Source organism: Balaenoptera physalus (assembly GCF_965194825.1).
Source record: "Balaenoptera physalus genome assembly, chromosome: 7".
NCBI lineage: Eukaryota > Metazoa > Chordata > Mammalia > Artiodactyla > Balaenopteridae > Balaenoptera > Balaenoptera physalus.
Genome location: NC_138886.1, coordinates 121,094,638 through 121,111,148, shown reverse-complemented (window position 1 = coordinate 121,111,148; position 16,511 = coordinate 121,094,638). Strand labels below are relative to the sequence as shown.

The following is a 16,511-nucleotide window of genomic DNA, read 5'->3' as shown; positions in this document are numbered from 1 at the left end:
GTTTCTTTTTTTAAATTAATTAATTAATTTATTTTTGGCTCTGTTGGGTCTTCGTTTCTGTGCGAGGGCTTTCTCTAGCTGTGGCAAGCGGGGGTCACTCTTCATCGCGGTGCACAGGCCTCTCACTATCACGGCCTCTCTTGTTGCGGAGCACAGGCTCCAGATGCGCAGGCTCAGTAGTTGTGGCTCATGGGCCCAGTTGCTCCGTGGCATGTGGGATCTTCCCAGACCAGGGCTCGAACCCGTGTCCCCTGCATTAGCAGGCAGATTCTCAACCACTGTGCCACAAGGGAAGCCCTTCAATTGTTTCTTTAATCTATATTTTATTTCCTCTCTGATCTTTATTATTTCCCTCCTTCTGTGACTTTAGGTTTCATTTGTTCTTTTTCTTTTAGGTTGTTTATTTGGAATTTTTCCTGTTTTTGAGGAAGGCCTCTATTGCTATGAACTTCCCTCTGAGGACTGTTTTTGCTGCATCCCATAGATTTTTGTATAATTGTGTTATCATTGTCTCAAGGTATTTTAAAGTTTCCTCTTTCATTTCATCATTGACCCACTGGGTTTTTAATTAGCATATTGTTTATAGTCTCCATGTAATTGTCCTTTTCTTGTTTCTCTTTCTGTGGTTGATTTCTAGTTTCATGCTGTTGTGGTCAAAACAGATTATTGAAATGATTTCTATCCTCTTAAATTTGTTGAGGCTTGTTCTGTGTCCTAGTATGTTGTCTACCCTAGAGAATATTCCATGTGCACTTGAAAAGAATGTGCATTCTACTGCTTTTGGATGCAATGTCTTGAAAATATCAATTAAGTCTAACTGTTCCATTGTTTCATTTAGGATCTCTGTTGCCTAATTGATTTTCTGTCTGGAAGTTCTGTCCACTGCTGTCAATGGGGTGTTAACGTCTCCTACTATTAATACTACTTTTGTATTCCTGTCAATTTCTCCCTTTATGTATGTTAGTATTTGTTTTATGTTTTTAGCCTCTCCTATATTGAGTGCATGTATGTTAATAAATGTAATACCTTCTTCTTGTATCTATCCATTTATCATTATGTAGTGTCCTTTATCTTTATGGTCTTTGTTTTAAAGTCCATTTTGTCTGATATGAGTATTGCTACCCCACTTTCTTGTCATTTCCATTTGCATGAAATATCTTTTTCCATCCCTGAAACATATCTAAATCATTTTGCTGTACATCAGAAACTAACACAATATTGCAAATCAAAAATACTTCAATTAAAAAAAGATGTGTTTAGTTCACAAATATTTGGAGATTTTCTAGCCCCTCTGTGCAGCTCTCTGCTTTCTGGAACTCTGCAGTGCAAATTATGGCTGCTTTCACCTCTCTAAATTCTAACTTCTATATCCTCAATTTAGGAAGAACCCTGGGTTTTTTATTGCTCCCCTGACGTCCATGCTATTTCTATGCAGTAAACTTGGGCAATCACGTGGTTTACCGCATATGTCTCCCTTTGTTGTCTGTCTCCCACTGTCTGAGAAGCATTGCTTCACGTATTTTGTCCAGTGTTTGAGTTGTTAAAGGTGGGAAGGTAAATCCCCTCTCTTTTACTTCTTCATGGCCAGCAGTGGGAGTCAGAATTCGTTTTTATCCACCCATGAGACATTTTTACTACGTATGTAATTTGGAATGACAATTATTCTCTTTCAGCACATTACAGATACCATTTCAGTGTTTCACTACTACTGTTGAAACACCAACTGTCAGTCTTTAACATTCCTTAGAAGGTAGTATGCCTTTTTTATCTTCAACTTCTTTTAAGATTTTTGTCTTTGATGTTACACAGTTTTACTTTGAAGACACCAGGCATGCTTTTCTCTTACTTTATCCTGCTTGAAATTCACTATGCATCTGCAATATGTGGACTGGAGTCTTCCAACAGTTTGGAAAAATTCTCAGCCTTTATCTCTATGAATAACTTTACCCCTTTCTTTTTTTCTAGGACTCCAATCAAACATACATTAGACGTTCCCACTGAATCTCTTTCCTTCTCTTGTATACTTTCCAACTTTTTCTCTCTGTTTGCTTTATTATGGATAATTTCTTCCAGTTTGTTAATTCTCTTCCCTGCCACATACAGTGTGTTGCCAAGTATGTCCACTTGGTTTTTAAATTTTGGTTATTGCATTTTTCATGTAAATGAATTCTATTTGGTTCTTCAAATCTACATCACTTTTTAGCATTAAACACAGTAAATATAGTTGCTTTATAACACATTTCTGATAATTCCAAATCTAAAGTCTGTGCATATCCTGTTCCTGCTATTTCCCACTTACATTGTCTTGATTTCTTGTGTACTATTGTATCTTTAACTCTGTGTTTATCATTGCTCTTAAAATTTTATTTATGGTGCTTTTCAAGACACAAAAGAAATGTGCCTTCCTTCAGAGAGGCACTGGAATGGCTTCTGCTGGGTTCACGAGGCACTACCAATCAGGAACCACCTTAAATTATGTTTGAGTCTAAATTCCCCGACCCACCCAGGTTTTGTTGCTCAAGATACAAAACCAGTTGATGGCTGGTTTGTGGCTACAACTGCCAAGGGATTTTTGGTCCTCTTCTCTTCTGACAGTCCCTGAGTTTGGGGTTCTCCCTGATTGTGAGGATGTAGCCTTCTGGAGTCTCACCTTGACACAGGGTTTCCTACACGATTCTCCAGTGTGGTGGATGCTTGGCCTTACCTTTTGCACCTTTGCTCTGTGAGCCCACTCTACCCAAGTGAGAGGCACTGGACATATGTTCCAGTCAAAAGTGCTTATTTTCTCTCCAATATTCATCTCTGGGTTGAGGCTTTCTCCAAAGTGATGGCCTTGCAATTCACCTTCTTACCTCTTCTGTTTTCAAGTATATATTAAACACACACATACACAAGCAATCTTGAAAGATCCATCAATGAAGTGATAAAGGGTAGAGTATGTGCTAATTTATGGATAAAAAGCCAACTTTATTTAACATTTAAAAGTTGTTTTCAATAGCGAGGTAAATTAGAATAGTGTGCTATTCCCAGAAACAGAACATCTCTGCAGAATTCTTAATGCATTAATGCTAAATGTACCTTTTCCTATTAAATCTATTCCTTTTCACTCTCTAGAGGAGATCAATTTTAAAAGAATGTGGAAGTAATAGCACAGGGTAAGGCCAGGAACTGGTCTGACCCTGGCCATCTACACAAGTGAATTCACTCATGTGACAACTCAGTGCCCTCGCCTGAGAAATGTAGATAATACTAAATTATCCTGATAGCCCTCGCTCGCTCTAACATTCTATGAATCTATAGATGCTTCCATGTTCCTCCTCCAACACCTACAACAGACCTTACTGAACAATAAAAACCCTCTTTACCACTGGCACAGAAAACCTTTCCATAATAACGCCCCAGAGCCACTCACTACCAATTGACTGAAGATGGCACATATCCTATTTGTCACCCCTATTCTTATATAGATGACATCTTTTGAAATATGGCTAAACAACTCTTTCTACTGTGTTATACTCCTACTTGCATTTCTAGGTTAAGAATTTAAAAATACTCACTCCCACAAATCATTATCATCATTTAGGACTGTAGAGAATTAAAGTACAGAATTCAAATATTCTTCTATTGAAAAAGAAAATAAAATGTTCAGGTAAAATAATCAAAAGTATTCTCAGCTCTCTGTAAAAGCATTCTATTAATAACAGTGCTAATAAATAAAAGACAACCAATAGTGTACATCAGGTAGATAGTAAAAATTTAATAGTAATATCATAAAATAAACAAACATATAAAAATCAAGTATTTAGCTTTGGATGTTAGAAATAATATACATAATTAATTCAGCATACTACTGATAGTGCTGCAACATACGATTTTACTGTTCAAACCACAGATTATGCCAATAAGGCTTCTTTGTTCTCAGAGTTTCCAAAATTCTGCTTTTATTACTAAAAGCATCTGGACTTCAGACATCTCTAATGATGTAATACCTGGCATATTGCAACTGAAGCTGTGTGACCATTGTCTTAATGACCTAACAAAATTTTCTCATAATGGTATTGAAAAGGTAAACATTTCCCCCCTTTGCAATACTAGTTACCAAAACTGTCACACTGTCAAAATAAAAATGATTCCTTTCTCCTTTTGAATCTCAATTAAAAAGCACATGCATGAGAGGAAGCTGAAAACCAAAAGGGCAACTTTATGCTATATGCTAGATCAATGTTAAAATTCAGAGACTAATTTTTAGATATAGTCTTCCTTGTTCTGGTCCTCAAAAAGAAACAAAAGTAATTAACCAACTTTTTAAATATCAGGGAATATATTTTTGCTATTCTTTCGTAATCAAATTTTTCAATGACTTCTAAGACTGTTTTTATAGCCTGTTTCCATTCAGCTAGTTCAGGAGACAACACTGGTTGAAAAAGGACTGAGAATATAAACTTTAAGGCTAAAAGTTCCATCTTCGAAATGTTAAGATTTAAATAGAGCCCTCGACAAGGTTATTTAATCCAGAATTGCTGGCCATGAAAACAAGTAGACAGAAAAAAGGGTCATGCTTAAATGCGTAATTGAAAAAGCAAAGGCAAGTCTTTCACAACAGAAGTTATTCTTTCAACTTAAAGACATTTGCTGAAAGTAAAAATTACCTTGCTGCATGGTACATCTTCTTCAAAGCCATTAAGTCCAGTCTGGATCACTGTGTCTTACACTTTGGTTGGAACATTTAATAAAGTATATATTCTGTAGGAGATGACTATAGAACTCAACAAAATAAAATAGATAAAAAACTAGAATCTTGATTGAAAAATGGCATGTTTCTCCATCATTTTCATGCAATTAGTATGCCCATTTTAAATCTAATATTTCATTTATAAAAAATCGCTACATTTCCCACTGAAGCTTGTTATTCTGATGAGCCAAAGTTTAAATGCTTTCATTCCGCTGAGGATTAAAGAATGTTCTGAGGATTATTCATCATTATCTGTACAAAAAAGAAAAAAATTTAATTCACTCATTGCAAATCAAGCTCTATGTATTTACTTAGTAAAAAACTCATTCTCTGTCACACTAAAGGAAAAGAGCCTTACTGTAGTTTTAAAGGTAGTTTTTATTACAATATCACACACTCAATGTGAACTATTCAGACAGTACAATAAAGAATTAAGTGGGAAGCAAAAATCACCTATCAGCCAAAGACAACCAAAGCTAATAGTTTTATATAAATCTTCCCAGATTGCTTATCTATGCATACCCAAATATGTTTTAAAAAATTACAACAAGATGCAGTTCTGAGACTCGAGTCTTTCCCTTTAAAACACATAATGGATGGAAAGATGGACAAATAAGTGATAAAGCAAGATTATAAAATTTTAATGGAAGAATCTAAACTTTGATTGAGTTATCTGTATGGAAATATGTTAATATAAATGTTTCAGACATTACATGAAATTTCTAAAAATCTTATATGTTCTGGTATAATGTTATAAGTCATAATCCTAGTTATTACTTTAAAATGTATACCTCAGAAATAACTAATTTTCTTGTCAACTGCATTATTATGAACTTACATCAAATCTTTAACCGTGGTCATTTTTAAGTCTTTTGTCATTTACAGACAGTTCTGGGTGTACTCTGATGCTTTTGCAAATATGTTCCTATAAAAGGGTCTCATCTTCAAGAAATTCATGGAAAAGACTCTGACAAGTACAGGTTTCTGGTAACTGACTGTACTGCTGAACTGAATGAATAAGCATTTTCAGAACTCTAATGAAAAACTGATGAACTCATAAAAGGGCTAACAAAAGATCAAGATGAAAAAAAAATTAATTACATGGGACTGAGTGAACTGATGAGGATGAGTATAATTTTTGTGACTTTCTGTTTGAATTTAAAAAAAAAAATCCCACAAGGACTCAGAGGCAAAGAATATACAAATCAATTTTCACTGCAAAGTAAAGGAGCTGTTACAGTGGAGGATTACTGGACTGAATGTCAATATTATGACATAGTATGAGTGTGTTTCATGTTTGGTAATTGCAATCGTTGTTGCTTTTGTTGTGGCCATCCATGTACAATGCTTGGTGTCAGTCTATTTATCTCTTGTAAAAATAAAATACAGTGTGTGTGTGTGAAAAAAAAAATTACAACAAGACGCAGTTCTGAGACTCGAGTTTTTCCCTTTAAAACACATAATGGATGGAAAGATGGACAAATAAGTGATAAAGCAAGATTATAAAATGTTAATGGAAGACGCTAGATGGTGGGCATATGGGTGGTAACTGAAGTTTTTTCAACATTTTCATATGATAAGAATTTTACAATAAAATGTTGAAAATGAATAAATCATAGATATATTCCATGTCAGTTTCAATGGCTGTGTAGTATTTTCTTTACAGATATGGCGTATTTAAATTAACCATTTGTATTTATAGACATTCTAGTTATCTCCAATTTTTCATTAGTCTAGAAAAACATGGTGGAGTGACTTAAACAGACTGCTTAATTTAACCTTACATAACAGTCACTATCTTCACACTCCAGAAAGAGCTCGTCCGTTAAAATCGAAGTGTCATCTCTAATCACTGCACTGCTTGAAACCCCTCACGAGCTCCCCACAGGCTCACGACAGAACCTGTGCTCCTTATGTGGACTGCACTGCCCTTCAGATCTGGCCTTTTAAGTACTTCTAGCCTTGTCTACTTCCATTGCCCATCTTCCCCAGCTGTCCCCATAATATATGCTCTAGTAACACTGAAGAGCTTACAGTTCCTGTAGTACAACAGCTGGCACCCCTCTATGTACAAGTAGACATATGCCTTGGGGGATAAATCCTCACTTATCTTTCAAAATCCAGCTCTGACGTCCTCTCCCCTGGGAAGCATTATCCTGACACTTTTATTTCTTCCAATATAGCTGGACCATCACTTTATGCAACATATTTTTTTGCTTTCAGTGTTACACTTATTGCTGTGTACTATAATTTACTTATGTTTTTACAATGACAAACTGTTTCAAACAGAAAAGTACAGAGAATAAACTAATGAACACACAGGTACCTAATATCTAGAATTGGTAAAAGTTAACTTTTGGCCACACTGGTTTGGATAATTGATTCAAGAAAAACACATTAAAGAGAGAGAGCACCCTTTTCCCATCTTACTGCCTTCTCCTCCTCCTGAGGGGTGTTATCAGTATCCTGAAATTGATGTGTGCCCTTCCTTCCCATGGCTTTTAATTTTTATTACATATATGCACATTTAAATAAAATTGTTTTTAAATATTATACAAATGGTATCATGTACTACTTATTCAACTCATCATATTGGTGAGGCTTATCCAAGTGATAGATGAAAATTTCATTCCTTCACTATAACTGGTGTACAGAATCTCATCACATAAATAGCACAATATTCTATCTAAAATAAATGTAGAAGGAAGGTCTTTGTTTCCTTCTTAGACGTTTACAAGCTTGGACTGCTAAGATCAATGTTCTACATGAGGACGTGCTGCTGGCCTTTGCCATTCTATCACTGTCTACAGTTGGCTCCTCCTCTCCTTAAAGAATAAATTTTTTAGAAATAATATAAAGCAGTTCACACATTGTACTATCTCTATTTGATCTCTGACTCTAGCCTAGCCAGTACCTAGCTAAAGACTAAGTGGCATTAATTTTACCAATTGCTACACCTGTAGGCACTTAGCAAATCTGCAATGTGACGATATGAGGGAGTTGTATAGAGTAGGTGCTCACCACACCTGCACTGTGACAGTATGGGGGTGTTGTACAGTTCAGGCTGTCTTTTGAGGACTCACATAATTTCTGATTAAATAAAACAGAAATGTGTTGTAGAAAATCTTTTTAACTTCTAACTTATTGCCCCTGATACCACTATTGGGTGTACTAGATATCGTTATTCATTCCCTCCCTCATTACCCACCACCAACACAGAAAATAAAAGTGTCTAAGCACCATATGCAGATGACATGGTTTTACTGTTATCTCCTAAGATGTGACCTAAAAGACGACAGTCTGGGGAAAGAGAGCTAGATCTGCAGTATAAGAATTTCGAATAAGAAGGACTCTAAAGGGAGAGATCAAGATGGCAGAGTAAGAGGATGTGGAGCTCACCATCACCCCCACCAGGAACACATTAAAAATACATCTACATGTGGAACAATTCTCACTGAAAACGAACTGGAAACTAGCCGGATTGCTGTACAACCAAGGCTGTAAGAAAGATCTCAGAGAATCTGCTATGATGGGAAGAAGAGAGATTGGGTCGTGACCTGTGCCCCTGGGAGGGGACTCAGAGGAAAAGGGAGATTGCAGTGATGGACACTTGCCTTGGGGAGTAAGTGGGTCGAGCCATAGCCTGGGGGTCCCAGTCATGGGGTCCTAGACAGAGGACACAAGCCCTGTCGGCTGGCTGGAAGATGCTGTGACAAATACAAGGGCTGGAGAAGCCTGGAGTCCAGTCGTGAGGATCTTGAGTGTTGGCCCCAGAGGCAGGGCAGAGAGAGGTGTGCTCTAACGGCTGAGGCTCTTCCCGGGACCACCTCATCACACAACCCCAGCCCGAGCACAGCCAATTCTCCAGACCCATTCACTCCAAGCCACAGTGTTGCACTGGAACTGGGGCAGCAAGGACTGGGGAAGAGACTGAACCTTGGGACACAGAGGTGACCCAGGCCTGAGGCAGAGCCGGGTGGGGTAGCAGGTGCCACTGTTGGCACTTACTCAAGTGGTACCATATGATATCACTTATATGTGGAATCTAAAATATGACACACATGAACTTATCCACAAAACAGAAACAGACTCACAGACATAGAGAACAGCCATGTGGTTGCCAAGATGGGGTGGTGAGGAGGGATGGATTAGGAATTTTGGGTCAGCAGATGCAAACTATTATATATAGAATGGATAAACAACAGGGTCCTACTGTACAGCACAGGGAACTATATTCAATATCCAGGGATAAACCATAATGGAAAAGAATATAAAAAAAGAATGCATATATATATATGTATAACTGAACCACTTTGCTGTACAGCAGAAATTAAAACAACAATGTAAATCAACTACACTCAATAAAAAATTAAAAAATAGAAAAAAAAAGAAAGAAAAGGCAGAGGAACTGCTCTCAATTCAAGGAGTAAGAGAAAACTCTGGATAAATAATGAAACAGAAATAAATAATTTTCCAGATAAAAAATTCAAAACATTAGTGAAGAAAATGTTAACTGAATTAGGGAAAAGAATTGATCTAAACACTGAACATTTTAATGAAGAACTAGAAAATATAGAAAAGGGCCAATGAGAAATGAATATTACAACAGCTGAAATAAAAACACACTATAAGGAAATGAATCACTAAGTGATACAGAAGACTGCACAACTGATCTGGAAGGTATAACTGAACAATGGAAACCACCCAATCAGAACAAGAGAAAGAAAAATTGCTTTCATTGCTTTCATTTAAAAAAATTTGTTTAAGAGATCTTTGAGATAGCATTAGGTGTTCCAACATTCACATTATAGGGGTCCCAGAAGGAGAAGAGAGAGAGAAGGGGATCAAAAATGTATCTGAGGAAATTATGGCTGAAAAATTGCCAAACCTGTAGAAGAATATAGATATCCAGGTACAGGAAGCACAGAGGTTCCAAATAAGATGAACCCAAATGGACCCACACAAAGACCTATCATAATTAAAATGGCAAAAGTTAAAGAGAGGATTCTAAAGGCAGCAAGAGAAAAACAAAGAGTTATATAAAAGGGAACCCCCATAAGGCTATCAGCTGAATTCTCTGCAGAAACTTTGCAGGCCAGAAGGGAGTGGCAATATATATTCAAAGTGCTGAAAGGGAAAAACTTGCAACCCAGGACACTCTACTCAGAAAGATTATCATTTAGAATAGAAGGAGAGAGAAAGAATTTCTCCGACAAGCAAAAATTAAACAAGTACAGCAATACTAAACTGACTCTAGTAAGAATGTTGAACTGTCTCCTCTAAATGGAAAAGAAGTAAAAACATATAAGAAAGGGAAAATCCCACTAGGAAAAGCAAATATATGGTAAGGATTGAAGATCAACCACTTAAGCCAGTACATAGACTGAAAGACAAAAAAAATGTTAAAAGCTACGATAATTACAATGAACAGTTAAGGGATAAGCATGAATATGTAACATATGACATAAAAAACACAAAATGTGGGAGATGGAGTAAAAAATGTAGCTCTTTTGGAATACATTTGAACTTAAATGACTAGCAGTTTAAAACAAGTAAATATAATTATGGGTCAACATGCCAACATATATAAATCCCATGGTAACCACAAATCAAACCCTACAATAGATATACAAAAATCAAAAAGAAAGAAACAAAGCATACCACTAAAGAAAATCATCAAACCATAAGGGAAGAAATTAACAGAGAAGAACTACAACAGCCAGAAAACAGTAAGAAATGGCAGTAAGTACATACCTATCAATTAAGTACTTTAAATATCAATGGATTAAATGCTCTCATCAAAACACATAGGGTAGCTGATTAGATTTTAAAAAACCCCAAAAACCAAGGCCCTTCAATATGCTGCCTACAAGAGACTCACTTCAGGGCTAAAAGCAAACACAGATTGAAAGTGAGGGGATGGAAAAAGACATTTCATGCAAATGGAAATGATAAGAAAGTGGGGGTAGCAATACATATATCAGACAAAAATAGACTTTAAAACAAAGGCCATAAAGAAAGATAAAGAAAGACACTATAACAATAAACGGATCAATACAAGAAGAGGATATTACATTAGTTAACATACACGCACCCAATATAGGAGCACCTAAATATATAAAGCAAAAACTAACAGACATAAAGGGAGAAACTGACAATGCTACAATAATAGTAGGGGACTTTAACACCCCACTTACATCAATGGACAGATCATCCAGACAGAAAGTCAATAGGCAACAGTGGTCTTAAATAGCTCAATAGACTAGTTGGTCTTAACAGATCTCTATAGGACTTTACATCCAAAAACAGCAGAGTACATATTCTTTTCAAGTGCACATGGAACATTCTCCAAGATAGATCACATGCTAGGCCACAAAACAAGTTCCAAACAAATTTAGGAGGATAGAAATTATATCAAGCCATATATCAATTACAGAAAGAAAACAGGGAAAACAACAAACACATGAAGACCAAACACCATGCTACTAAAAACCCAATGGGTCGATGAAGAAATCAAAGAGGAAATCAGAAAACACCTCAAGACAAATGAAAATAAAAACACAGCATTCCAAAACCTTCTGGATGCAGCAAAAGCAGTTCTAAGAGGAAAGTTCATAGGGATACAGGCCTTCTTCAAGAAACAGGAAAAACTTCAAAAACACAACCTAAACTACCACCTAAAGGAACTAGAAAAAGAAGTACAAACAAAGCCCAAAGTCAGCAGAAGGTAGGAAAAAACATAAAGGAAATAAATAAAAGAGAGCAAAAAAAAAAAAAAGATAGAAAAGATTAATGAAACTAAGAGTTGATTTTTAATAAGATAAACAAAGTTGATAAACCTTTAGCCAGGCTCACAAACAAAAAAAAAGGAGGACCCAAATAAACAAAATGAAAGTGAAGAAATAACAACCAATACCACAGAGGTAACAAAAAATCATAATACTATGAACAGTTATACGCCAACAAATTGGACAGAAGAAATGGACAAATTTCTAGCAACACACAACCTGCCAAGACTGAATCAAGAAGAAACAATTTGAACAGGTCAATCACTAGTAGTGAAATTGAATTTGTAATAAAGAAAACCTCCCAGCCAACAAAAGTCCAGGACCAGAGGGCTTCACAGGGAAATTCTACCAAACATATTAAGAAATAATAGCTATCCTTCACAAACTATTCCAAAAAATTAAAGAGGATGGGATGCTCCCAAATTTATTCTATGAGGCCACCATTACCCTGATACCAAAACCAGACAAAGGCACTACAGGAAAAGAAAGTTACAGGCCAATCTCTTTGATGAATATAGATGCAAAACTCCTCAACAAAATATTAGCAAACCAAATCCAAAAATATATAAAAAGGATCATACACTACGATCATGTTGGATTTATTCTCAGGATGCAAGGATGGTTCAACATTTGCAAATCTATGAATGTGACAGCACCACATTAACAAAGGGAAGCATACAAAAATCACATGATCATCTCAATAGGTGCAGAAAGCATTTGAGAAAATTCAACATCCATTCATGATAAAAATTTCCATCAAAGTATGTATAAAGGGAACACATCTCAACATAATAAGGGCCATTTATGACAAACCCACAGCTAATATCACACTCAACAGTGAAAAGCTGAAAGCTTTTCCTCTATATTCAGGAACTAGACAAGGATGCCCACTCTTGCCACTTCTATTTACATAGTGTTAGAAGCTCTAGCCACAGCAATCAGACAAGAAAAAGAAATAAAAGGCATCCAAATTGGAAGGGAAGAAGTAAAACTATCACTTCTTGCAGATGACATGATACTTTACATAAGAAAACCCTAGTCACCCCCCCAAAACTATTAGAACTAATAAATGAATTCAGCAAAGTTGCAGGATACAAGATTAACATATAGAAATCTGTTGCTTTTCTATACACTAATAATGAATCATAAGAGAAAAAAAAATCCTGCTTAAAATCACATCAAAAAGAATAAAATACATAGGAATAAACTTAACCAAGGAGGTGAATGACCTATACACTGAAAACTGTAAAATAGTCATGAAGGAAACTTAAGATAATACAAAGAAATAGAAAGATATCCTGTGCTCTTGGATTGGAAGAACTACTATTGTTAAATGGCATACTAGCCAAAGCAGTCTACAGATTTAATGCAATCCCTATCAAAATACCCATGACATTTTCCCCAGAACTAGAACAAATAATCCAAAAATTCATATGGAAACACAAAAGACCCTGAATTGCCAAAGCAATCTTGAGGAAAAAAAAAAAACAAAGCTGGAGGCTATCTCCCTCCCAGACTTCAGACTACAGTAAGTCCCCTACATACGAACACTCAAGTTGCAAACTTTCAAAGATGTAAACGTGCGTTCTCATGTCCAATCACATAAATTAGTTCACATGTCTGGTGTACACTGTCACATGCACGCATCCTCTACAAGTGGTTGTGCTTTTGTGTACGTTACTGTACAGTACTGTATAGAGTACAGTAACACAGTATCTTTATTTCAAGCCCAGGAAGCACATGTAAAGGCAGCGGTGTGTAGCTGGTATGGCTAAGAAGTGCCAAGCGATAACGATGGAAAGAAAAGTGAAAATAATTGAGAGTGGAGCTACAAGAGGAAGAAGAAGTAACTGAAGAACCGAAGAGATTCACGACGCAATAAATGGCAAGGGGATTTTCTTTATTTGAGGAAGCACTGTTAGTCTCTGAGGCTCATGACCCAAACATAGAATGGTACACAAAGGTTGCAGCAGCCGTTCAGAATGCAATCCAGTGCTACCATGTCATCTATGATGAGGAAAAAAGAGCTACTACACAGACATCATTGGATCGTTTTTTTAAGAGGGTAGATAGAACTGAATCCAGCAAGGAACCGGAACCTGTGCCATCAGCGTCAGGCGTGAGTGAAACTGCAGCTTGCCCTCCGTCTCCTATTGCTGACCATCCTTCAGCTCTGCCATCTCCCACCTCCTCTCTCCCCTCCAGTCAGTAACTCTTCTTGCCTGTTCACTCGATGCTAGCCCCTGGATGTCAGCTGTTGTACTGGACTACTGTACTTTTCAAGGTACTGTACTGTAAGATTAAAAATATTTTATTTTTTGTGTTTCTTTGTTTTTTACGTATTATTTGTGTGAAAAGTATTATAAACCTATTGTGGTACAGTACTATATAACCGACTGTGTTATTTGGGTACCTAGGCTAACTTTGTTGGACTTATGAACAAATTGGACTTACGAATGCACTCTCAGAACAGAACTCACTCATATGTAGGGGACTTACTGTCTACTACAAAGTTACAGTAATCAAAACAGTGTGGTGTTGGCACAAAAACAGACATATAGATCAATGTAACAGAACAGAGAGCCCCAAAACAAACCCACACACCTATGGTCAATTAATCTATGACAAAGGAGGTAAGAACATATAATGGAGAAAGACATTCTCTTCAAGGAGTAGTGCTGGGGAAAGTTGGACAGCTGCATGTAAAAGAATGAGAATAGAACATTTCCTCACACCATATACAAAAATAAACTCAAAATGGATTAAAAACCTAAATGTTAAACCTGAAACGGTAAGACTCATAGAAGAGCACACAGAGCACTCCTGACATAGGTCACAGCAATAATTTTTTGGGTCCATCTCCTAAGGCAAAAGAAATAAAAGCAAAAATAAACCAATGGACCTAATTAAACTTAGAAGCTTTTTGCACAGCAAAGGAAACCACCAGCAAAACAAAAACACAACCTTTGGAATGGGAGAAAATATTGCAAATGATATGACTAATAAGGGATTAATATCCAAAGTATATAAACAGCTCATACAACTCAATATAAAACAAACCCAAAACCAAAACCAAAAAACAACCTAATCAAAAATGGGCAGAAGAGGGAGTTCCCTGGTAGTCCAGTGGTAAAGAATTTGCCTTCCAATGCAGGGGACGTGGGTTTGATACCTGGTCAGGGAACTAAGATCCCACATGCCATGGGGCAACTAAGCCCGTGCACCACACCTACTGAGCTCGTGTGCCCCAACGAGAGAGCCCATGTGCCGCAAACTACAGAGCCCGTGCACTCTGGAGTCTGCGTGCCACAACTAGAGAGAAGCCTGCATGCCACAAGAAAGAGCCTGCGCCGCAATGGAAGATCCCACACACCTCAATGAAGACCCCCGTGTGCCACAACTAAGACACAACGCAGCCATAAATTAAAAAACAGATAAATAAAGAAATAAATGGGCAGAAGTCCTGACTAGACATTTTCCAAAGACATACAGATGGCTAACACACATGAAAAGATGTCCAACGTCACTAATTATTAGAGAAATGCAAATCAAAATGAGGTATCACGTCATCACCTGCCATCACCAAAAAGCCTACAAATAACAAATGTCGGAGAGGATGTGGAGAAAACGGAACCCTTGTACACTGTTGCTGGGAATGTAAATTGGTGCAGTCATTATGGAAAAAAACTAAAAATAGAACTACCATATGATCCAGTATTCTATTCTTGGGTATATATATCCTGAAAAAAACAAAAACACTGATTCAAAAAAGATACATGCACCCCAATGTTCATAGCAGCATTATTTACAATAGTAAAGATATGGAAGCAAACTAAACGTCCATCAACAGATGAATGGATAAAGACGATGTGGTACATATATACAATGGAATAGTACTCAGCCATAAAAAAGAATGAAATCCTGCCATTTGCAGCAATGCGGATGGACCTAGAGAATATTATGCTTAGTGAAAGTAGTCATACAGAGAAAGTCTAATAGTGCATGATACCACTTACTTTGGAATCTTTAAAAATAATACAAATGAATATACATGCAAAAAAGAAACAGACTCACAGATACTGTAAACAAACTAGTGGTTACCAAAGGGGAAAGGGAAGGGGGGAGGGGCAAATTAGGGGCATGGGATTAAGAGATACAAGCTACTCTGTATAAAATATATAAGAAACAAGGATATATTGTACAGCAAGGGAATTATAGCCATTATCTTCTAATAACTTTTAATGGAGTATAACCTATAAAAATACTGAATCACTATGCTGTACACCTGAAACTAATATAGTATTGTAAATCAACTATACTTCAGTAAAAAAAGAATAAATGCATGACCTTCATTTTAAAAAAAAGGGCTTTAAAATAGTTATTCTAAATCCAATCACTGTCTAACATTTAAGTGTCATATGATGAACAATACAAAACAGCAAGTTAATTTATTTAGAGCAGGGGTCCCAACCCCCAGGCCACGCACAGGTACCGGTCCATGGCCTGTTAGGAACCAGGCCGCACAGCAGGAGGTGAGTGGTGGGCCAGTGAGTGAAGCTCCATCTGTATTTACAGCCGCTCCCCATTGTTCACATTACCACCTGAGCTCCGCCTCCTGTCAGATCAACGGCAGCATTAGATTCTCATAGGAGCGCGAACCCTACTGTGAACTGTGCATGCGGGGGATCTAGGTCATGCACTCCTAGATCTAACGCCTGATGATCTGAGGTGGAGCTGAGGCAGTGATGCTAGCACTGGGAGCGGCTGCAAATACAGATCATCATTAGCAGAGAGGTGTGACGGCACAGAGACCATCATAAATCAGTTACTTGCAGACTCATGTCAAAGCCCTATCAGTGAGTGGCAAGTGACAATTAAGCTACATCTAATGGGGTAGACTGGACATAAGCAACACACTTTGGGTGTCACTGTCTCCCATCACCCCCAAATGGGACCATCTAGTTGCAGGAAAACAAGCTCTGGGCTCCCAC

The 16,511-nt window shown here is 37.1% G+C and overlaps 1 protein-coding gene across 12 annotated transcripts in view; it reads right to left on the bottom strand.

The window, feature by feature from the left end:
• Positions 1-3,737: 3,737 nt before the first annotated feature.
• Positions 3,738-16,511, bottom strand: part of NEK1 (NIMA related kinase 1) — a 223,059-nt gene continuing 210,285 nt past the window's right edge. For all 12 annotated transcript variants that reach the window (XM_082468835.1, XM_082468834.1, XM_082468832.1 and 9 more), the window contains one exon: positions 3,738-4,984. In XM_082468835.1, the coding sequence (XP_082324961.1) occupies positions 4,971-4,984 (14 nt within the window). In that variant the 3' untranslated portion in view covers positions 3,738-4,970. The remainder of the gene's footprint in view (positions 4,985-16,511) is intronic.